Consider the following 26,237-nt stretch of genomic DNA (forward strand, 5'->3'; position numbering starts at 1 on the left):
TGGCTTCAGTGTTCTCAGGCCCCTTTGCGAAGTGGTAACAGGCTGGGTACTGATGCAAGACTCCTATCTGCATTAACTTTGTGAAAACCACTGGCCATGCTTGTGACTGTCTGGGACCCTGCCCAGTCCAACTAGGGCTGCATTGCCAAGGGCACTCCCAACTACAGGTGAACCAACCCGGGCTGTGCACCTAAGGAGGCTCTTTCAATGGCTGAGCCTTATAGGCAGCAGGCAGTTGGAATAGACCTAGGGGGCACTGGGCATTTTGTTAAGCTGCCCCAGGCCTAATACCAGTAGAAGCCAGCCTCGGTTCACATCCAGGCCAGCCCCACACGACTCCAGGTCCAGCAAAAACAGCAGCCAACCACATGTAGTTTTGTGGCTCTTACCAGGTAACCCAAGGCTGGTCTCAGGCAAGGCTGATATTGGCCTGCATGGGAAACACTCCTAAGAGACACCAGAAGCAACATACCCAGAGACTGGCCTCAGACCACACCAGAACACTGCTTTTTCAGCGCCACAAGTGACACACGTAAAGGGTGTCTCAAAGGCACAAGAGCCTGCTGGGGAAAGAGTCAGCCCTCACATAGCAGCTCAGACACTATGGGCGTAGCCAATCCTTACAGTCACTCAGTTGAAGAGCCAATCCCACCCACTGTTGCGACAAAAGTAACTAAGGCTCAGCTATAACAGGAGAATATATACAACACACAAAGGACTCCTGGAACACACACACAGGAGATCAGGGAGACTGTAACATTGAACCACACAAAACACACACTACATAAGGCCACTTGGCAAAGACTGAGAGACATAGGAAATTTACCTAATACATAGAAACAAACACAGAGAGGCAGTCAGAATAAGGAAACAAAGAAACATATTCCAAATAAAACAACAGGAGAAGACTTCAAAAATAGAACTAAATAAAACCTACCAAGATAGAGTTTAAAATACTGTTTATAAAAATGCTTAAGGAATTTAGTGAGAATTTCAACAAAGAGATACAAGAATAAAGGACATAGAAACCACAAAAAAGAATCATCCAGAAATAAAGAATACAGTTACAGAAATGAAGAATACACTAGAAAGAATTCACAGCAGTTTAGGTGAAGCAGAAAATCAAATCAGTGATTTAGAGGACAAGATAGCAGAAACACCCAATTGGAACAACAAAAAGTAAAACTAAAATAAAGTTAAATAAAATAACAATAAAATTAAATTAAATTAAAATGAAATAAAGATAGTATAAGGGACCTTTGGGACAACAGCAAGCAAACCTAATTCAGAAATAAATCAAAATGATCATACACCACAATCAATTGAGTTTCATTCCTGGTATGCAAGATTGGTTCAAAATATGCAAATCAATTAAGCTGATATACCACATAAACAAAATGAAAAATAAAAATCAACAGTCATACCAATAGATGCAGAAAAAGTAGCTGACAAAATCCAGCATCAATTTATGATAACAACTCTCAGCAAAGTGGGAATAGAGGAAACATTTCTCAAAATAATAAAGTCCAGATATGACAAAGCCACACCTAATACATACTCAATGAAGAAAAGTTTTAAAACCAGGAACAGGACCAGGATGCTCACTTTTACCACTTTTATTCAACATAGTATTAGAAGTTCTAGCCACAGCAATCAGACAAGAAAACGAAATAAAGTGCATCCAAACAGCAAAAGAAGTAAAATTGTCATTATTTGCAGATGATATAATATTTTATATAAAGAAGCCCAAAGATTTCACCAAAAAACTATTAGAACTGCTAAAGACTTTAGTAAAGTAGCAGGATATAAAATTAATATTCATAAATTGGTTGCACTTTTATATACTCATAATAAAATATGAGAAAGAGAAATTAAGAAAGCAATCCCATTTACAATTGCATCAAAAAATAAAATACTTAGGAATAAATTTATCCAGGGAAGTAAAAGACCTGTACTCAGAAAATTATAAGACATCAAAGAGAGAAATTAAAGAAGATACAAATAAACCAAAACAGAATGAACTAATCAGAAACAGTCTCAGAGACATAGAGGAAAAACTGAGGGTTGCTAGATGGGGGAGGGGTGGTTGGTATAAGAGGGAGGGTGAGGGGATTAGAAAGCACAATTGGTAACCACAAGATTGCCATGGGGATACAAAAGTGAATTTGGGGAATGTAATCAATAATGTTGTAAAGATTTTGTAGGGTATCCGATGGACATATTGGGGAATGTAATCAATAATGTTGTAAAGATTTTGTAGGGTATCCGATGGACACTTGTCTTATTAGGGAGACCACCTCAGGGATGATGTAGATGCCTAATCACTGCACTGTACACCTGAAGCTGAAGCTGAACAATAATGAATGTCAACTACAATGATATATATATCAACTACAATTATATATATATGCATATATATATGTGTGTGTGTATGTATATGTGTGTGTATATATATATATATATATATATTTACAAGAAGTGGAGTTCAGCATTAGGAATAGAGACAGTGGAAATGTAATGGCCGTGTGCGATGTCAGAGGGGTAGTGGATGGGGGGAGGGGTGTTATCACAGTGTGAGGGATATAAATGATAAATGTCTATTACATTGTTTTGTACACCTGAAACTAATAATAAATAAATAAATAAATAAATAAATAAATAAATAAAAAATGATATTTCAAACCTTAAAAAAAAAAAAACAACCCACAAATAAATGGAAATATATAACATGCTCATGGATAGGAAGAATCAATATAGTTAAAATGTCCATACTACCCAAAGCAATCTATAGAGTCAATGCAATCCCTATCAAAATAAAAATAACATTTTTCACAGAACTAGTACAAATAATCCTAAAATGTATATAGAACCATTAAAGACCTCAAACAGCCACAACGATCCTGAAAAAGAAGAACAAAGTTGAAGGTATCCTGATACCAGATATAAAATTATACTACAAGTCTGTAGTAGTCAAAACAGCATGGTACTGACATAAAAACAGACACATTGATCAATGAAACAGAAAAGAGAGCCCAGAAATAAATCCATGCTTATATAGTCACTTAATCTATGAAAAAGAAAGAAGAATATATATTGGGGTAAAGACAGTCTATTCAATAAATGGTGCTGGGAAAACGTGACAGATGCATGTAAAAAAATGAAACTGGACCACTTTCTTAGGCCACATACGAAAATAAACTCAAAATGGGTTAAAGACTAAAGTGTAAGACCCTCAACCACAAAAATCCTAGAAGAAAATATAGGAAGTAAACTCTCAGATATTATCCTTAGTAATATTTTTACTGATAAGTCTCATTGAGCAAGGAAAACAAATGAAAAAATAAACACATGAGACTACATCAAACCAAAAGTTTTTTCACAGCATAGGAAACCATCAACAAAACAAAAAAGACGTCCTACTGAATGGGAAAAGATATTTGCCAATGATACATCTGATTAGGGGTTAATATCCAAAATTTATAAAAAGCTCACACTCAACACCAGAAAAAGAAATCCAATTATTAAAAAATGGGCAGAAGATCTCAGTAGACATTTCTCTAAAAAGGACATATAAATGGACATTAGACATATGAAAAGATGCTCAATGTCACTAATCATCAGAGAAACGCATGTACAAAACACAATGAGATACCACCTCACTGCTGTCAGAATAGTTATCAATAAATCAAGAAACAACAAGTGCTGACAAGGATGTGAAGAAAAGGAAACCCTCATGCACTGTTGGTGGAACTGCAAATTGGCGCAGCCACTATGGAAAACAGTGTGTATGTCCTCAAAATAAGTAAAAAGTAATTACTATATGATGCAGCAATTCCACTCCTGGGTATTTATCCAAAGAAATCCGAAACACTAAGTTGGAAAAATTTATACACCCCCCTGTTTACTGCGGCACAATTCACAGTGCCCAAGATATGGAAACAACCAAAATGCCCTTCAATAAACAAATGGATAAATAAATTGTGGTACATTTATACAATGGACGATTACTCTGCCATAAAAAAGAATAAAATCTTATACCATTTGCAACAACATGGATGGAGCTAGAAGGATATTATGCTAAGTGAAATAAGTCAGATTGAGAAAGACAATACTATATGATCTCACTTATATGTGGAGTCTAAAGAACAGAATAAAGAACAAACAAATCATAAGTCACTCATAGATACAGAGAACAAACTGATGGTTGCCAGATGGGAGGAGGTTGGGAGATGGGTAAGAAAGGTGAAGGGATTAGAAAGTACAAAGTGGTAGTTACAAAATAGTCACAGGGATGTAAAAAATAATATTGAATGTCGACTATAACTAAATAGTTATATGTATATGGTCATGGATTGTAAAGTATAGCACAGTGAATATAGTCAATGATATTGCAATAACTATGTACAGTGTCACATGGGTAGTAGACATGTTGGGGTTATCACTTTGTGAGGGGTGTAAATGTGTAATCATTATGTTGTTTTTGTACACCTGAAACTAATTTAAAAAAAAAATAATGATACTGAAACTATAATTTTTTTCTTAAGATCAAAACACACTGAAATGTTTCCAGAAATGAAATTGCTTAGGTGTAATAAATAAGGCAATAATCTACTCTTTTGTATCAAAACTTATTTTGGATTAGCCAGAGATCAAAGAATGCACTCCAGACTGTGACTCATGAAAAGAAAGATGTATGGAGAAAATAAGAAACTTCTAATATTGAGGGAAGATAAGGATGGATATAGAGGGAGTAGAATAGCTGGGATGACTTATAACTAGAGCTAAGAAGCTGCATTTTTACGTAAAATTTGGAGTTCAGAAGGTGCAGAATTAGGCACATTCAGTGTGAGAATAATGAGAGCATCAGTGAGTCTTCTCTTGCCATTAACTGCCTCCCATAAAGCAGGTAGTGGCTTTTTTTAGGTTTGTTTGGACTTTCTTGTTTTGATCCTAGAATTCTTATTCTATGTGTATAATTACAATCAACTCGTAATAACACTACATTTTCTTTGAGAGTATATTCTTGAGTTGATGCTGTTATTTTTTAATTTTAGCAAAACTGTTTTCAGTGGACTCCATTGTTTTCTCCATAAATTTTAAAATAAAAATTATTTACATATCAGCTTCTTTGTCTCTTATCAAGTTTTAAAAATTATTGATTCAGTCCTTGTATGTTTAGCTTTGCAGTCATTTTTTTCCTACCAAGTCTAATTGTATTAGGTCAAATTTTGTAGAACTCAATTTTATTAAGATGATTTTATTCTTTAATCAATTTTTAGTTAATAGCAAATGCTATAATTTGCAGTTTTAGCCATTGTGAATTTCAATATTATTAGTAATTGTTAATAATTATTTTCTCTACATTACTTTCACTGTTTTCCATTTTACTGACAGCATTAGTTTTATAAAACACTTTATCATTTTAGTTTTAGGTATAGGCTTATCTATCGATTTATTGCCTCCTTCTGTGAAGTTCACAGCTTATTTTTGTTTTTCTTCAGGGCCAAAATAGTAGAGTGCAAACATCCTTGAGTATTAAGAGTTAAAGAAGGCAGAGGCAAAACACAAGGTTAAAATAATGGGTTCATGAAATTTCCACATTGCTTTTTACTTTCCCCTATGTAGTTGTGCTAGCTGGATTTTTGTTTGTTTGTTTGTTTGTTTCTGTAACAAATACTTAAAATATGTAACTCTGTTTACAAAATGAGACTTTTCTGTCATAGTGTTTGTATTGATTACTGATGTATATTTTGAAATAGGTTAAATTATATGACACTAAGAACTGGTAAATAATGAGTAAAACATCTTGAATATTTTGTATCCGAGTTAAATTTTCACTTTATGGATACTAAGCCTAACTGTCTTATATCTAACCCTGTTATTCCTACAAGCATTTTTTTTTTTTGCTCGTTTTTTAATTTTAGTGCCCTTTGAAAGTCGCAATCTCTGTTCCTGCATTAAATTAGTTTATGAAAGCTATGGTGGATGATTACTCTGAGAGTCTGTATATACACAGCATCCACAAACATTTGTTTTGCAAAGTTTCCTATGAATATAATGACTAGGTGTAAGCAAAGGACACGTGACCCGGTGTGTCACATTCTTCAGAACAAATGCTTCCTCGGCCATAATTATGTCATCATGAAATCGTGTTCCACGTTCTAAAATAAACTCATTGCCATATAAATTATCTTCCTGAGATATTTTTGTAGTTGTCTTTTTAACAGCTTCCTTAGAAGTGTACACTTTTAACTTCCAAGAAAGCTCAGAGTTTTCTCCAATGTCACGGTTCGGGACTCACCTGTGGACGTGGATGTCCAGTGACCAGGCAGGTCAATTCTAGGGTTTCTCCTTCGCGTATTGTGTAGACTCTTTCGGAGTAGCGTTCTTCCTCAATGTTACAGGCCAAGCCCGAATGCACAATGCGAACCGTCGGGGGCGCTGTTGAGTCAGGAAGAGAGACAAGATACATAAAAAGATAAGTAAACTATCTTTCCATGAATCATCTTCGTTGTAAGAGTAATTCTTGTTAGACTTTACCATAGATCCATCAGTCTTAACACTTTGAAAATCCCCAAGGGATTAAGGATTTTGCTGGACAGAAAGCTTCGAATTTATCCAACAGTCACCAATATATTCTGAAAATGGCATCGGGGAACGCGGTAGTGAGAGAAAACTGGTGACTTAGAAAATCACCATTGTTACGAAACCACGTGACAAAATTTGATTGATAAAACGTGCGAGGTCCCTTCCTTTCTGAAATACAAATTTTAATAAAGGAAGTTGTCCAAAGACTAGGTAGTGCCAAAGAAAGAAGACCATCAGTAATACCGAAAAAAGGAATTCGAATTGAAGATACTTGCATCGTTCTATTAACTTTATAAGCCCTGTGGTGCACATAGGAAGCTAAGGCGAGACAAGATTTGATTATCAGGAATTGGACACAAATTTACTTTTCAATATTTATAGACCCTTGTATTGATATGAGCAAAAGATGATCACTAAATTAATCCACTGAAGAAGTCAATAAAGCAGATTCCTAAATATAAAATACTGATTTAAGAGAGATTTATGTTTTATAAAGCTGTCCAATATATATAATTTTCTCCTACTTCAGTGCCACACAAGTCAATAAAATTTGACTAGCTCTCATTGATTCACATATCACTGGAAACCCACTATATTCAAAATCTCTTTGGGTTTTGACAAACTTAAATAATAAAATATGCTTCCTGTCATCAAGGAGATTATCATCAGTAACCAGCTTCAAATTGGAGATCATGACCATTTGTGGATTCAGTATTTTTGTTTGTAATACATTTGGGACTGGAGGATAAAAAGTTATATTAATTAAAGGCAAGTGGAAAGGCCATAGATAGATAGATAGATAGATAGATAGATAGATAGATAGATAGATAGATAGATAGATAGATGCAGATATATAGATATATAGATATATATCTACACTTAAAGAACAGTAGTAATCTCAAGAATTTCCTGATAGCAATCTCAACCTAAACAGTAGTATTATTAGTAGAGGCTATGGTTGCTTAAAAATTAATGCAGGCATATTTGGAACTGTTTATCTAACTTTAAAAGGTCCACGAATACTATAGAATTTGAAGATAAATTTGGTGATTCTATGGAGGAAATAAAATGATTACAAATCCAATTTATGTAAAACCTGTGCTCTGAAAGTTAGAAAAAAGTTTCTAATATTTAATACTTTGTTTTATATAACACAAATGTATAGAACACTCATAGAGTTTAATCATAGAAAAAGGAATATTTTATTATCCTTCTCAATTTCAAAGAGAAACTGAATGATAGTATAGGCTACTTATGGGTAATAAAACAACTGCCTATTTCAATTCCTTTCTGGATAACCAAGTGGAGTCCTGTTCTTCAACCTTCAAATTCAGGATTCTACTCTCTCCAATACCCAGGATCAGATGACATGTAAAAATTTCCAACAGTAGGATAAAAATGAAGAGGATTTTTAGAAGAGTAGTTTTTATATTCAGTATGCACAATAAACTCCCCAGGAGTTTATTTGTTTAAAATACAGATTTAGAGGTATACACAGAGACCTGTTAGGTGTGCAGAAAACCCTAAGAATCGGCATTTTTAACAAACATTGCAGATAACGACATAACAGTGCTACTTATGCCAGATTATTATAAATAATTTTCTGAGTCTTATAGCTATTTGTTAACTAAAGGAAAATACTTCAAGGGATAAAATAGCCTTTGTTTCTAATTTTTCAAGTAGCTAAACTTCATGCATCATTTCCGTGGTTTGAATAATTAAATGATGCCTAAACAAATCAAATGAATTATTTGGTCTATAAAACCAATTTATCAACATTTTCTACCATGTCTTTGGACTCTGTCTAGACATTGTAATAATTTCCTTAGCAGTATGACATTAGAAATCTGTATCTGTAGTGTTTTTCTGGGTGTTCTGATAGATCTCACACTATGTTTCCAACAAATCATTTCCTACAGTGATCAAATTTAAACTTCAATTTAGACAACACTAGAGACTTATTTATTTTTAAACACTGATCTTATACAACTGTATCCATGTTATAGAGGTCAACAAATTGATGCCAATCAATAAACACTTCCAAAGGACAAATAGAAAAATATAGATTCATTACCTTGAAACAGATTTCTGTGCTAATTTTAGCTTAATAAGTAATAGCCCACATGTTTATTAATACATCTAATTACACAGTAACATGACATCCTTTCCAAACTAATTTACACTTGTTATTTTTGTTTTAAGTTCAAGTCAATGAATAGTATTGCTATTTTTAACATATATTTTTCCAAAGCATCATTATGCAAATAAGTAGCTTTATTTAAAACATTTAAATTATACAGTCAGCACAATGTGTTCATTTACAAGGGTTAATTTTCTACTATTGTCTTCTATATTTCAACACATTCTTGGAAATACTGTAATTGTCATGAACCTACTGCCTATTTTATTGGAGGGTAGACATATCTATCATAGTATAAATGTTGAAGATGCATTCCTAATATGCATTAAAATATATGCTGAGTACTTCAGGTTGGGGGATGGGCAAAAACAGTGAAAGGGATTAAGAAGTATAAACTGCCAACTACAAAAATAGTCAAAGGATTATAAAGTACAGCATAGGGAATATGGTGAATAATATTGTAATAACTATGTGTGGTACCAGATGGGTACTGGACTCACTGGGGTAATCACTTCTCAAGGTATATAAATGTCTACTCACTATGTTGTACATCTTTAACAATTGTATGTCAACTATAACTAAAAAAATAAATAATTTAAAAACCACACACACTCACACACACACACACATACTCAGTACTTCAGCTGCTCAATGATAACATGAACATTTTGGAAGCTTCCATCAATGCTTTTGGTGCAGAAAGCTCAACTTAATGGGTTTAGAGCTCATCTAGGTCAATGTTCTTATTCCCAAATTAGAGAAGTAAAGTCTGAGGACATTGAGGGGAAGCAGGGTTTGCCACCCCAAAATAGACCTTTTGGGAGTTTGATTATTTTAAGCTGGTTATTTTTAAGAAACAAAGATTCAGAAAGAAGATTTGACATCCTCCTAACTGCCTAAAGGAATTTAGATAGAGGACTTGCTGCAGGAAGGTAGCCATCATCACAGATAACTGTGGTTTAATAAGAACTACTAAGTGTGACAGACAGAGAGAGGAACCTACCAAGGCCCATTTGTTCAAAGTCCTCTCTGCATCCCCATTGTTAAAGATGGCCCAGCAAACATTTATGAACATTTATGACTAAACATTTGCTTTCCCGTCCCCATGGGAATTGCAGTCCTGCCCTCTGAAGTTCCAAACCACAACACCCATTTCTCCTTAGCACAAGACGGCACATATACCTTAACTCCAGACCTGTACTCAGCTCTCATATTCTTACGGAACCCCCAGGTGTACATACATAACAAATTTAGTCCTTTTCACCTGTTAATTGGTCTCATGTTAATTTGATTATTAATCCAGCCAGAGAAACTTAGAAAGGTAGGAGGGTAAGTAATTGTTCTGCCCCCACAACATCAAGTGGCCAGGCTACAGATCTGAGGCTAGGACCAGAATCAGTGGCCCTTCGTTCTCTTCAGTACCTCATGCTATTAAAACTATGTCTGACATAGTTAAATTAGGGTTCAAAATAACTCCCCGACTAGCCCTAGACTAGACTATGGAAATAAAAAAAAAAGATTGAGAAATTCTTCATGAAATAGAGCACCATAACAAGATCAACAATAGAGTATAGTTGCTATAAACTTAACCAACATAACATCGTCCCAATTCACCACCCTGTCTGCAGGCCCTCCCAAATCCATGAAATCTTACAACTGCCAAAATAATATTTTGAAATTTATATTTTCATCATGTGTTTTTCCTGCTTTACAATCTATAATGTCTCCCAATGACATTTCACAGAGTCCTAATCCCATGGCATTTAGATGTTCTGTAAAGGGTCCTCCCACTATTCAACCCAAAACCCCACTTTCCTGTAGCATCAACCCAACATCAGTGGGAAGGTAAAGAGCACTGAAATTCTAAGAGCCTTTGCTCATGAGGCTCCCTCACCTCTAATTACCAGACTGATATATGGACCAATGTTCTTGGCACCTTCTTGAATTACCTAGGAATCATTGTCCTTGTTTTTTTCCAGGAGACATGCATTGCCCAGTGACTCTCCTTTTCTAACTTGGTGCTAAGTTAGTCCCTCGTTACCAGGAGGGGCATCATTTTAGGCATCTGTCCCATACCACATAATTCAGAGCACAGAGTAGGCATTTAGTAATAATTTGTTTTAGCAAATATCATTAAAATGACACCAACCTCCTATGATGGCAGAACATCAACTATTATGGCACTGAATTTACTTACTTTACATGGAAATGCTATTTGCAATACTATAGCTGAAGCAAGACATATTGTATCCTCTGCCTTGTGGGAAAAAGCCTCAATTCATCATCCTGAAATTGGACTAAGGGTTATGATCCCCTCTGTCCTGTAGAGTCAGCAATAAATTAAAATGTTAAAATATTGCATGAGACTCATATCCATCCAAATCTGCTTGCAGTAAACCAAATCCCGTTACATAAATTCTTTCCTAACACTAATCGCATCAACTCCCTTAATTTAAGTAAGCTGGTTTTGGGTTCAAAAGTTCAGCCTAAAAGGGCAAAAGAGAAACATTCTTTTATCTTGTTAGAGGACACTTTTGAAAGTTAAACTAAATTCTTTCTGTATTCTGTTAGAGAAAGAACACAAATAAATTATTCTCTAATGGCAACAACCAGAAACATTTTCAGTTTTTCGTTTTATGTACAGACTTTCAAGCATATATTTATTGAGCAACTGCTATAGCTCAGACACGAGGTTGTGTGCAGGGGATGTGAAGATAAATGCTATGAACTGTGCCCTCTAGGAGCTTATAGCCTACTGGGTCTGTCCAACTTACTAAAAGCAAAAACAAACAAACAGATAAAAAAAGCTGAACAGGTTAGAATGTAAAAAGCACTATAAAAGGACAAAGCAGAACATGACTAAATCTGCTTGGGGGGTTCCAACAGGTTTCACAAAATCAGTGACATTTAATCTTGCTTGGAAAGATGCATGTGGTGGGAACCAAAGAGGAAGGTCATTGCAGAAAGAGGAAATAGTGTGTGGAAAGGCCTGTCTGTAAGAGACTGACTGCCGTTTTGTTTGGGAAGTAACTACATTAAAATGAGGTCCATGTAGCTTCAAGTTTACTCCAAACTTTCACACTGGTACCACTCTCTCAACTTGCCATTATGTCTCCAGACATGGGAGAGACACTGTATAGTCCTAGGAAATGAGGAATGGAAATGAGGGGAGAGACCTACCTCAGAAGTCTTGTTAGAGGTGACTCAGGGATTAACTGAATGTGGGGATGAGCGATGAGGTGAGATGACACTTAAGTTTATACTTTAACTAGATTAACTAGGTGAAAGATGATTTTTAAATAAAAGATATTCTCTTAATTACCATGGACCCCAAATTACCTGCACGTGGAAGAGGCTTGAATGAGGGTTCTCTGAAACCAAATTATGGAGGGCTTTGTGAGAGCGAGGATGTAGATGAAAAATGTTTTTTGAGGAAGAAGCTTTCTCTGGTCACAGGCACTGTTCCTGAAGGACACACAGTTATTTGCCAGTAATAGGTTGGTATTAGGAGTTTTCTCTCCTCTAAGAACCATAAGTAAGAGCTGTGGACTCTGGTACATCCCTCAAGTATCTGATTCAACTATTCTCTGGAAATGCAAGTTGCTAGTAAAATTTTGCCACTCTGCTGCAGTAGGTCAAAGTAACTTATGTTCTTGGTGCAGGTCACAGATCTCCTAGGATAGTATGGAGAGATGGATTGTCACCGGACCCTTCTTAGAAGTCCCGGTGACAAGATCAGTAAACCACCTGGCACCAGTATCCCTCACGCACTATAGATTCTGTGGAGAGAGAGACAGAGAGACAGAAACAGAGATAGATGACTTCTCGCATCTTACTGCTCTCCCGTGGCCAAAAGGAGATAATAGAGTTGGCACTGTTACTTAACACCATTCTCTTAGAAGTCATTCAGTTTTGGTTGTGAAACAAACAGAAAAGCAATCACATTTCCTTCCATTTTGCTATTGCTTTAAGTGATTATATGCTTTCAGAAAACACTTTTCAGTTTTCAACATCTTACATTAAGCTTATTGGTCTTGCCAATAATTAGTTTCTTCTGCTTATTTTACAACTTCTATTATAGCACCTGTGTATAGTACTTCTTATTTTCTCTCTTTCCTACCTGAGCTACCAGTTTAAGATACGGTGTGAGTCTTCTCCCCCCCTCCTTTTTCACAATGATCTCCCAATTTGACTTTTAAATTAAGTACTGCGTCTAAAGGTCTTGTCCATAATTATTCCTCTGGTTGTTGACAAGTCCTTTGCCTAATATGGCTCCCTGGGCCCATTATATTTCATATTGTAATATCACAAACTCAGATAGGGAAGAGGAGATGATGATGATTTGAAAGAGAAGATACAGAATTCTGTTTTTGGTGCTGACAGGGATCTGACCGACTATTGGCAAGTTGTTGCTGGCCATAAACATTTCAAGCTTTTAAATGGCAGTTGATAGTTGACAGAAGTAGAATTGACAAAAATCTCTAACAAAACAGAACATTTAGAGCATAGAATGAGAAATTAGGAGGATAATCACATAACCAAGAAGAATATGAATTATTAATACGGAGAGGCCAAGCAAGGAATGATGCTTAGTATGATGATTGAGCCAGGCAGGTAGAGGGAAGACAAAGAAAAGATGGTGCTTGAAAAGTTACACGAAGCATGGTGAAATGTCTAAAAGTGTCACTTATTACAGAATTGTCAGGAGGAGCATAGACAAAAAGATCATCTCCTTCGACAGTTAGGAAGGCAGTGGTGAATTTTAAGTGAGATATGGCTGCAGAGCATGGGGTCAAAAACTGAATGAGGTGAGGTTTGATTGAAAGGGAGAAAAGGCTTAATAGGTCAAAAAGTGAAACTACTATTGAGGTTTACCAATATGTAAAGAGAAATAGTAAGTATAAAACTGAATATTCTAGTGATATTATACCACCATCGCAGGATTACAAAGAATAATTATTTACATTGTAAGAAACAAACCATAATGTTTGTATTTCCAACTTAACTAATTTTTGCCAATACTGTACTTTTTCTCTAGCATCCTTCATTATTCTTTTAAAATTAACTTCCCCCAAATTCCACTTTCTTTCTATTCTTTCCTTTTTTCTTTCTGCTAGTTTATAGGTTACTATTTTACAAGTTTAACTTTGCCAGTTTATGTACAACCTATGCAGCTATCTCTCAAAACTGTCTGGTCTCTTCTGTAAACAAAGTTAATCAAGATAAATCTCACAGCCTATAAGTATGCTTAATCTCTCCCATATTAAAAAATGGAGACATTTATCTTCCCATCAACAGGCCTAGTCTTACCTTCCCTTTATAGTCTAGTGATTAGAAATAATGGTGCACACGCTAAGCCATACTATGCCTGCTTTGTAATCCTCAGTCAACAGCAGTCAGGTTTCTGCCCTATCATTTATATATGTACATGTATATGTAATTAATACACACACACACACACTCACATATATAATATATACATATTATATATGTGAGTGTGTGTGTGTATTAAAGTTTATTAGGGTGACAATTGTTAGTAAAGTTACATAGATTTCAGGTGTACAATTCTGTATTACATCATCTATATATCACATTGTGTGTTCACCACCCAGAGTCAGTTCTCCTTTCATCACCACATATTTGACCCTGTTTACCCACTGAAAAATAATAATAAGGCAGGAAAATAGAAGATCATTTTGGTAAGCTATTAATTTTTTGTCATTTCTGCTACCTCTCCTTCAGTCTTAGTTTAAGTGCCTTTGCTTCCATGTAACTATAAGGATCTTTTACAATTATACACTTATTCTAAGCTTTAGAACAATATAAACTATACAGTTGACCCTTGAACAACATGGGTTTAAATGGCGAGAGTTCACCTACATTTTTTTTTTTTTTATAAAGTCAGTACTTCACATCTGCGGTTTTACATCCAGGATTCATTCGATTTAGGGTTGAAAAGAGTATTTTCGCATTCCAAACTGCAGATTCCCAGCCTTGGATGGAAAATACTGTTTTCAATCCCTGATAGGTTGAATCTACAGATAAGGGCCTACTACAGTTAAGTTTTTGGGGAGTCAACTTATACTCGGATTTTTGGCTGTGTGGCGTTCAGCTCCCCTACCCCTGTTGTTCAAGGGTCGACTATATTACATCTACTATTACACTCACAACAACCATGAAACAAACACATTTCCAAGCATGCACATAAGCTAAATATTCAATTTGCTTGTCTTTCATAAAATTCCAACAATTTCCTTAAAAAAAAATCAGTTAAAATCCTTCTGTCATTGTCATTTTAATCCAAAATAGGATAATATTGTAATATATAAACAACATACAGATTATTTTAAATCAGCTTTCATCTCATTTGAATCGTTTGCTTTCATTGGTTATTTTAAATTAACACCTCTTTCAACATTAGTGTAAAGTTATCTCCCTGCTCCTTCTCTCTCCAAACTCCATATTTGGTTACCACTGTATTTCTGTCCACTGGAGAGAAATGTATATATTTTTATATTTAATTTGATGAGCTATAAAATGAAAATACTAAGATCCTATTGATTACTCTGGATTTAATCAAAAGAAGATCATATGTACCTCATATGACTTTGCTGAAAAGCTCTGAATATGAAAGGTTTTGAATATTTTGTATTATACCTCAGCACATGTTGAACGGCATTGTTATAAATTAATTGAGCCACCCTGAGAGATTCTCCAAAGCCCAAAGTAAGGTATGAAAATTAAACCATGAAGCCATTGGTTTTAGAAAGCAGCTATTACCATTTCCTAAATAACTGAACTTAATGTTATCTTTTTAGGTTAGTGTTAACCAACAATTTAAAGCAAATAATACCATTTAAATTTTAATTTTAAAACAATGATGAAAGCTATATATATATATATATATATATATATATATATATATATATACACACATATATGAGAAGAACTGCCTATAATATCATCTTTTAACACTTGTGAATCAAGGTGCTAACTTCATGGAAAGTTGAATACATACAGCAAAATGTTAATCTGAATTTTCTTCCACAAAGTGACATCTGTCCTATTTTTCTTAACTGAAACACTATAAATTTTTTAAATTATATTACATGAAGTTTTCCATATTTGTACCTTCAGATTTCATTAGAATACCTTTCTTTGTTTTCTTCTAAAAGCATAACCTAATAATATGTAAGGCTAAAACTTCAAAGACTCTTGTATGTTACATAGGTTTTAAAAAAATACAAGTTTCACTGAATCTAAAGTTCTTACCATTGTTTTCAAATACAGCATTTGACAATCTGTGACATGTGTAACAGAGAGGAACCATGGGCCACCAAGTATGACCCAGCCACCTATGTCCACTAGTCATCTATGTCCCCGTGCCTCTACTTGGATGTTCCCAACCCAAGCCCCTCACTGTGACCTACACAGTATTTTCCAGCAGAAATATTTGACCTACTCCAAGGAAATATTTGAAAGTCCATCAAATATTTTAGTAATCTCATATTTTGTTCACAAAAGACTTGTGTGAACAAAGCTGGGTACCCCAACTTGAAGGTAAAGATTGGGAACTGTCCTCTCCACTTCTTGGGTAGGAAGGTGGTATTCTATACATTAGTTCCTGGTTTTCTGTTGAATCCTATGTCACATCTTGAATTGCCTCCAACTAAAGGTTGAAATCATGTCTCCACTTAATGAGTACATTTTAGGGGGGAAAAAAAATTAATCCAGAAATTTTGGAGGCTAAGCCATAAATTAGCAATGGACGGGGGATAAAAAGCTGAGGTAGACACAGTCTTTCTTTTATGGTACTATTCTTTATGGGCTTTGAGTCACAGTGGAAGCAAAGTAAAGGAGACAGAGAAATGACTCCAAAATTGCCAAGAGGGGGACAACATTTCATCTTTAAAACCTTTGCTTAAGTCTTCCTCCTCCTCTAAAATCAAACTTGTGAAATGGCTTCCTCTTAATAATGTCAGAAGCCATATATTACGTGGTCAGTGAAGCCTCCAAGGTTTTTTGAACCAAATCTCCCTTGCTTCTTATTAACTATCATCGCCATCTGACAAGATCAGGTACTAATTACATCATTTTTAAACCCCTCTGGACTGAATGCATTCTTAAATATACTTATCCTTCTCTAAAATTAAGAGCTTTTCAGCTTTGTTGGAAAGAATTACAAAGCCCCAGCAAATACTAACTAATATGAAATTAGTCTCATCATTGTGCTATAACCTTAATCACAAATTGGATATTTCGAGAGAGCCATTATTTCTTCCACTCTAGCTCATCAAGAAAACAAATGAGATTTACTGCAGAATATGCCAAAAATGAATACTTCAATTGGCTTCTCCAAGAGTAGCAATGGCAGGCGGAGAATTTTGAGGATCTGGCCTGCCAACTGCCCCATTATTTCTCTCCATTGAGAAATCACTGCCAATGCCTGGGACTAGCCCCAAGAAAGTCAAGTTCTTCAGCATGTTATAAAAATGCCTTTCGGATCCAAGAATAGAGAAACAAATGTGATAGAGACAGAAACTTAAAGGCCCCTTCTGAACCCAACAGAAGAGCAATTAAGGAAAAGCAAGGATGATTCAGACCATACCAGGGTACAATTCTCATGGACTGAGATTTAGCAAATGCCAGGCACCTGTCAATGTACGTTATTTTGATAATCTCAAGTTCTCTCCAAAACCCTCAAAAGTATTTTTTTTAATTTCCATTCGAAAAAATGCTATACCCCCAGTGAAGGTTAGTAGTGAATTGTCAAAGTTTAGTTTTAAGTGCAGTTTGGTCTTATACTAGGAACAAACTTTGTGATATATATATATATACACACACACACACACACACATATATATATGTGTGTGTATATATGTAGATATACACACATATATATACATATATATATAATATCAATATTATATGTTAAATAAATTTATTATATATAAACAAAATAGTTTTTCCCTTTGGCTATGCTATATCCCCATTTTTAAAAGGTCAGACATTCTTTTATGTCTTTGGAATTTAGGGGGAAATAATAAAATACAGAAAGAATTACCATTTATTATTTATATTCTCAAAGGCAAAAACAAATATTTGTATTAAATTACTTGGTGCCATAAGAGTTCAAAGTAAAACTATTTGTCTAAATAATGCAATGTGAAACAAGCTATTGTTAGTAAATATTGTTATTCAATTTCTAATTTTTTTAAATATTGGGCTCTGATAATTTCCAAGAAGTATATACAGGAGCTGAGAAACTGCCAAAAATTGCTGCTCAAGCAATTCAATTTCCATTCATTTGGAAATGAAGTTTTGAAATTGGTCCTGTAAGGATCTCAGAGGCTCACCTCTGTGGCATTCTGGCATGGCATTCTACAGGAGAGCGCTTAGATGTGCCATTTCCCAGGTCACCCATTAACTCAGGTCCCAGACGCTGGACTTCTCACTTTCCTTCTCCTCAATCACTTGTACTACCTTGGCTGGCCATAGAGCAAGACTCTGCTTTCAATTTTAAACGTTTTCCACTTTCTCTTAAATAAATTCATAAATAGCCTTTCTAAAGATTACTGAGATTGTTGTTAATATCGTTAGGGCTTGTTAACATAACAAACAATATGGGAAATTTACAGCGTCACCAAATCTTAAGGGTAGTAACAAGTCAAATGGGTGACCTGTAATACTTTACAAGTGCACACAATTTTTCTATTTAATTTTGTATCCTTAACCTATGTTCTATATTACAAAGTTCTAATTAATGGTATTGCCTTGAGTTTTTTGAAAATAAAGAAATACATAAAATAATAAATAATTATTTGCAGCCATAGCCCCTTAATGTTAAATATAAAATCGTCATGCTGAAATTCTCACAGCACCATTCACCTAACTTTAATTTTACATGCTATGCTGGAATTTTTCTCATTTTACCCTGAAGAATTGATGAGATCACGTCTATCAGATGCTAGACCAAATCACATAAGTTATTCAGACTTTAATTGGTCCAGATTATAACACAACTAGGTCAGTGCCTTTCAAGATCTACTTCCAAAAACAAGGGGCCTACAAATACATTTGATGTTGTTCAACATAAATAATTTTTAAAGAAATGTGAACTGCTAAAGTATCTGGTTTTACCTATTTGCAAAGATAAAAAATAAATAAATAAAACCTATTGTTGTAGTACGTGTGAGGCAATATATCCTCCATATTTGTTGGATGGGAACCTACAGTTTTTATAGGGAAGCAGTCTGTAGATCCAAATGTGAAATACAGATAATTTGTGAGCCATCTCTTCTGAAAATCACCATAAAGAGACAAATTACTGAAAGATGCACAAATATCTCCACCATAGTATTTACAATTTGAAAACTACAAACAACAGCATATATGGAAAACAAATAAGCTATTAAACATGGTTATGTAGCTCCAAATTTACTGACATGTAAAAATGTTGGTGTCATTTGATTTTTAAAAATAAGGGTTGAGAAGAGTGGATCAGATAGAGATTGAGTAAGCACTGTGGTTCTGAGCAAGGGTTCTGAATCCAGGTATCGAGATTCAAATTCCCATTCTGACATTAACTGTATGAACTTGGGCAAACGATTTGAGCTTTCTGTGCTCTGCACCTGTAAAACTGATTAATAATCAAACATTTTTTGAAGGATTTAGTAATGATGCAATGATTAATGCTCATTGGAATAATGTCCAGTCCATCGTGAGCTGGCAGCAAGTGCAAGCCATTAATATTTTCAAATGTCTGTGTAAATTTTGCAGGTGTACTAATTGTATATACATAGAAGAAGATCTCCATAAAGATGTTCTCTGAATTTTTTTTTCTAAAAGACAATTTAGAGATAATCACGCAAGAAGGAAAAGGTTCATATCTTTAAAATATTTTAAATCTTTTAAATAACTGGTAAAATTATAAAACAACAAGTATCAAGCAATAAAGTATTGGATTAACAAATGGTGAAACATCCATAAATAGATCACTACCAATATAAAATGATGCACATCTATGCTTGCTGATATGGAAGAATTGCATAATATATTGCTAAGAATAATGTGTATGTCATGACCCTGTTTATGTACGATGCACACTGTGTGCCTAGAGACATGTCTAGAAGGACCTCAGGGCAGTAAATTTCCAGATAGCTTTGCTTTTTTTTCTTATCATGGTCTGTATTTTCCATTTTTTTTTACAATAAGCACTTCCCCCCTCCCCAGAACTAATAAAATGCTCTTGTATCTTTGGAGCCATGTTTTACCTCTCTGACTATAATTCTTTCTTTACTTCCACTTCACAGTTGCACTAATTCTCTTAATCTCAATGGATAAAGGAAACACTTGTCTGTCTGGACCCACCAGGTTTTTCACCAAATAATTCAAGCAATTTAAAAAAATTGATTTAGAATCTTCTGACTTTTCTTAATTATGGTGCACTGCCAAGTTTGTTTGACATATAACCAACACCTCTGTTTGCAATTTTGAAGAAGTTTAATTTTTTTCACCTATTGTGTAACTCTAAATGACTATTTTTGCAATGTCTCATGTTGTATTGAAATCTGGTATCATTATTGGTGTATGACAAGTATATCTTTTCATCTCCAAGATGATTTCTGCTCTTCCAGCTCCCAAACTCTCAATAGCCTCTGGCATTCATCCAAAATCATTTTAACTTTTTTTTTCCCCAATTCATTTGTATAGAAAATAAGATAATACATAAATAGCAAGTGAATGACCATGCTCATAATGGTTCACGGCACCTGCTCTGTCAACTTCCCCAGAACCTCTGCAATGAATCATCTCTCATGTATCATCTTACCCCCACTTTTACAGGCCAACTTTCTCAGTGATCTGTCTCACAAACACCAATGTTACAATTTTACATTACCAACACAGTTTCAATCAATGACTAAAACAGTCAAAATTTCCAGCAAAGAAGAATGAAATTTATTTTTTCAATAGTAATTTTCTGGTACAAGTAATTTTCTCCCATATCTGCTTAATATTATTGGTAGATAATGAAGAAATATCTTTCTCTCATGAAAAAGTCTCTAATGATAAAAGACATGAATGTTTCTAATGTTGCTAAAGTATTGAGTTTGGAATTGGATTTCCTGGGTTGGAGATATTAACATATAATCATATATAATCTTACTTTCTGCATGTATAAAATGAGAATGATACAAGTTTCCACTTGGTACTGTTTCAGCAATGAAATTGAATATAGCATACCTAAGGTTTACCACAGTGCTTCGCTCACAGCACTTAAGCATTCAAAATTTCAGTTTTTGTTGGCAGTCTGAAATCTCCATGTATGAAGCAAACTTTGGAAGAATAACATTATTGCTGATTAATAAAATCATTACATTTTCTTCCCAATAATTTACATGAAACAAACAGATGAAACTAGAAGCAAAGAACATTTGTAAAAATGACACTAACTTTATATAAACTGACTACATAATGAAATTACCAAATTTGTCAACAAACCTAAAGTTCTCTTTGAGTCCAGATTATCAAATGAATTAAAATTGTTGTTTAAGGGGCGGCCAGATGGCTCAGTTGATTAGAGCACGAGTTCTCAACAACAAGGTTGCCAGTTCAATTCCCACATGGGACGGTGGGCTGCGCCCCCTGCAACTAGATTGAAAATGGCGACTGGACTTGGAGCTGAGCTGCACCCTCCACAACTAGATTGAAGGACAATGACTTGAATTGGAGCTGATGGGTCCTGGAGAAACACACTGTCCCCCAATATTCCCCAATAATTTATTTTTAAATTGTTGCTTAAAATTTCAACTGAAATTGGTGCTTTTCAAAAATAAATATGGAAAATAACTTTAACAAGGTAAATACTATTTCATTTACTTAGTATCCCAAACCACATGTAAATAAATAAAAATAAGGAAACACCTAATGAATAATAAGTAGCTTTACTACTTCAACAGAGAAGTAATTCAGAAGGCTTTTGTCTAATTAATCACTATAATCAGCATTCTTAGAAATAGCATTTTAATACTCGGAGTGCAAAGCATGCATTTGCCTCCCTACCATAATCTCAAAAGGAGCCAAACATTAGTTGAAAATGTAAAGACGTATCTAAACAAACTATTATAAAATGACATTTTAAATAATGAAGTTTCAATACTTGAAATGAATAATGGAAGAATGATATAAGCCAAAAATGTTATTATGCAGATAAAGCCTCCATTTTAATTAAGGTCTGAGAATGAGAGACTTCAGAGTCTAATTCCAGAGCTATTTTGACATGTATCAAATGTTCCTTAATTTCCAATGAAAGGCCTTTTTGACAAGTTCTCATGTTGATATGTTCCTATTAGTTACCAGTACCTGTAAGTGATGTTTTGTCACTGACCTACATTAGTATATCAAATTATGACAGCAAATTAATGGCTGCTCACAATAATAATTCAGACTATAGTCCCTAGCCAAATATTTAGAAGAGCACCTTAACAGCAATGAAACATGGGCATTTCTGTTTTTACTTTACTTATTCGATAAAAGACACTAAAAAAAAAAAAAAAATACCCAGGTTATCAAAATCTTTGTCACTTAGGATTTACGATAGAGTTTACATAATTCAATTCTGAAAACAAACTTTTCTCTTTAAATAAACAGGACAAGAAATAATTAATTCTGAGAAATCTGAAGACAAAGTCTTTGAGATGATATACATATGTGTATGTTCATGAAAACCTCAAACTAAAAACATTTAACTCGCGTTAACATATCTGTCCTAACTTTTTTCTTCATATCAGGTAACAGGTTAAAATATGTGATTTTCTATCATTCCTGAGGTAGAGACTGCTAACAGCATACTAAGGGCTTTTAGAATGTTTGGAAGCATGTGCTTAAAGCCCCCAGGTATATTTTCTCAAGCAAAGCTTCCTTTATTGTTGATCAACACTGAAGAAGTCTTCTTCAGTGATCATTTTCCCACAAGTCATTTATTACCAATTTGCTTATGTAGGAAAAAGAGTCCAGCCCTGCAAGTCTATCATCTGGTCTACTCCAGCCTCTTCTCATCTATTCACATATCAAAAGGACACATACATTAAGTTGTAAAATGGCCCAAGTACCATCTATATGACTCACAAGTTCATATCGCCAATACAAACCATGGCCCTGGCATCCAGGCCCCTCCATCCAACTGTCTGCTTAACAGTTTCTCCTGAATATCTTAATATACTCCAAAATATCCAAAATTGAATTCATGACTCAATACTGCTCTCTCTTCAAAAAAAAAAAAGGTTTTTTTTCAGCCTTTTCTACATCATTGAATGGCAATACCACCAGAAAATTTGCCTGTACCAGACACCTAGAACTTATCCTTGACATGATTACAAAGTGTTGTTGATTGTACCCTCTTATTTGGTCCATTCCCTGCATGTTCATCACAGCCATGCCATCCCAAGCCACTATCGTCTCTCACTCAGACTTCTTACAAAAGCACCCTAACTGATGACCCATTTCCAATTGTGTCTTCAGACAGCACACATTTTGAAATAACCATGTAAACCCCTTACTTCAGGATCTTCAGTGTCTCCCTAATGCTTTTAAAATAAAATTGCTATTATCAGAATTTTGAAAACCCTGAAAGTTCTTCCTCTGCTTCCCCATGACATTCAACCTGTCGTCATTCTCTCACAGCCCCTCTAACTTGCTGGCTTTCATCCTGGTCCGAGGCCTTTGCACATATCCTTCTCTCTAGTTCTACTAGTCCTTTCGTCTCATCTTCACCTTGTTATGTCTCACTCAAAGCTCAGCTCCAGTACCTCCTCCTCAGGGACACATTCCTGGGTCCCCTACGTAAATCAAATCACTCAATTATGCGCGCTCAGAGCACCATGGGCGTCTTCTTCATACCACTTCTCCTGAGTACACTTTTACATCCACTTCTGGGATTAGAAGTAAACTCCATAAGGTCAGGGACTGTGCCTGATGTTATTCATCACGTTATCCCAGGAACCCAGCACGGTGTCCAGCACATAATGCAATTTATTAAATGTGTACTGAGTGAATGCATGAATGCAGTAGAAAACAATAGCCTATACAGATACATACTAGAAAGGAAGGAGAACAGGAAGGAAGGAAGGGAGGGAGGGAGAGAGGGAGGGAAGGAGGGACAGAGAAAAAGAGGATAACATAATTCTTAACTATGTGTATACATTAGAATTATAATATTACAGGTTATTTACATGTCTATTGTCAAAAATTCTTTTTCTCACTGACTGTCATTCCATAAAATGGGACTAATCCAGGTCCATATCTCTAATGGTAAGATAGTTTACATCACAATTTCCTTTAGACTGAGGAGATAACCTTTAGCCTGTCTTTCCCAGAGTCTTTTTATTATGTGGCGACTTCTACAGGCAAAATGTCTGAGAACATGCTAGTTACAAGGCATATTGTGATTAATGTGACAATATTTTTCCATAAGTGCTATATTACAATACTCTTCTTACTAGTTTGCAGATCTTCAGTCACCTCCTGTTCTTTTGGGCTGGAACAATAGGCTTCGCTTTTCGTAGGCAAACTACAGATACTGACATTTGTAAATAATATCCTTGGGTTCAACAAAATTCAAACAAACCATCCCTTCCAACCAGTTTTTGTGATTGGACATTTCTGACATCCAGAGAAATTGTAAAATATTTCTGAAATAATCTGAAAAATTCTGTCTTTCAAATAATGAAATAGTTTCTATCCAAGTTTAGACCTTTATTCACTTTGGTCTATTAAACTTATTATCCTTCTTCTACTAAACCAATACCTTATAAACTAAAAGATTAAAAGTATACTCCATTTTTCAACCAATACATGCTACTTAATTCCAACCAACCAAAAAAAAAAAAAAAGATATCAAGGATATTTCATCTCTTAAGGCTCATCTCCATATTTTCTGAAGACTTGCTAAAAATTAGTAGAGGTTTACTTTCAATGATATAGATAACCCCTGATAGACATGTCTTGCCCTACTAATTTTCCAGGGGAGTGGGAGGAGGAAGGCAACATTATACTTTATTACTTTGAATTAGTTTGGTTTATGACAACAGTAAGAGAAACATACTGGAGATACTTTAACATTTTTTATGACAAAAAAAGGACATGCTATTTGTTATAGATTGAATGTCTATCCCCCAAAAAAGATATGTTGGAGTTCTAACCCCTAATACCTCAGAATGTGACCTTATTTAGAATTAGTGTCTTTCTACAGGTAATCAAGTTGAAATGAAGTCATGGCAGTGGGCCTAATTCACACGACTGATATCCTTATTTAAAGTGGAAATTTGGACACAGACCAGCACACAAGGAGAACACATGTGACCTGAAGACAAAGACTGAGTGAAGCGGCCGGCCACAACAAGGAACACCAAAGACTGCTGGCAAACCAGAAGCCTGGAGAGAAGCAAGGACAGATTCTTCCTCATAGCCCTCAGAAGGAACCAGTCCTGCCAAGACTTCGACCTCAAACTTCTAGCCTCTACAACTGTGAGATAATAAATTCCTGTTGTTCAAGCCATCCAGCTTGTGGTACTTGGTTACAGCAGTCCTAGGCAACCAATACACTGTTAAACAATTAGTATAGAAGATTGGATGTTTACAGCTTGGCATTGCCCTCGGATGATATGGTAATCTAGTCACTAACATCCCTATTGGACTAGAGATGATAACACATCTACCTATCTTTGCTTCCTTCCCATCCCCTTCTGCTTTCCTCTCTCTCTTGTCCTCTCCCTTCCTTCCTTTTTTTTTTTTCTTTTCTCTTTTCCCTCCTTTTCTCCCTCCCCTTTTTCTTTCCTTCCTTTGGACAGTATGATGAATTAATTAGAAGTCATGGTCCCACCCACCAGGAAGAACACTATTAAAAAGCAACTTGAGTTTTCTGAGTGAAGAAGTCCATTATTTTGTACTTAAATACAGTCAGAGAAAGGGACAGATGGTTATAAAATCTAAAATTTTGATTAAAAACATCTTTCCCTCTATTTTTTTTCCTGGAGCAGAATAATGTGGACTAAAGAGATTTAAGACTGTCTTGAGCATCTATATTTGTACTAAAGTTCAGAGAAAGCTATCTGTCTCTGTCACTTACCCATGAAACACTGTAATCCCTATGAAGCTGAAACATAGCTTATCAGAGAGAATGGTTAAAGGAGATACAAAAAAGGACTTCTTTGGTTGACGAATTCCAAGGACATGCTGTGAACACTGTGGGAAGGGTGGGCCTTCTCAGTAAACACAGAAAACTTATGGGACTGGAAATAAGGTGTCCAAAGGTGACAGGAGGCCAACAGAGTGAATTGTTATTCTGGAGTGATCAGTGGGCTGCTCTTTCTTAGTTTGAGAGTGAAAACACACACATACACACACACACACACACACACACACACGCACGCCAAAGTCATATTCCATTCAGTTATGGGTAACCGTGTACATTTGGCCTTGGCATCCCCCCTTGTGTGGCAGGCCTAACAAA

General features: G+C 35.1%; 1 protein-coding gene across 4 annotated transcripts in view; it reads right to left on the minus strand.

Moving 5' to 3' along the window:
• The window catches only part of MDGA2 (MAM domain containing glycosylphosphatidylinositol anchor 2), a 790,763-nt gene that overhangs the window by 445,762 nt on the left and 318,764 nt on the right, over nt 1-26,237 (minus strand). For all 4 annotated transcript variants that reach the window (XR_002137734.2, XM_074328196.1, XM_074328195.1 and 1 more), the window contains exon 2: nt 6,302-6,441. Coding sequence is in view for 3 of the 4 variants with exons in the window: in XM_074328196.1 (XP_074184297.1) it covers nt 6,302-6,441 (140 nt within the window). In the remaining variant the exon portion in view is untranslated. The remainder of the gene's footprint in view (nt 1-6,301; nt 6,442-26,237) is intronic.

Source organism: Rhinolophus sinicus, linkage group LG03 (genome assembly GCF_036562045.2).
Source record: "Rhinolophus sinicus isolate RSC01 linkage group LG03, ASM3656204v1, whole genome shotgun sequence".
NCBI classification, from domain to species: Eukaryota; Metazoa; Chordata; class Mammalia; order Chiroptera; family Rhinolophidae; genus Rhinolophus; species Rhinolophus sinicus.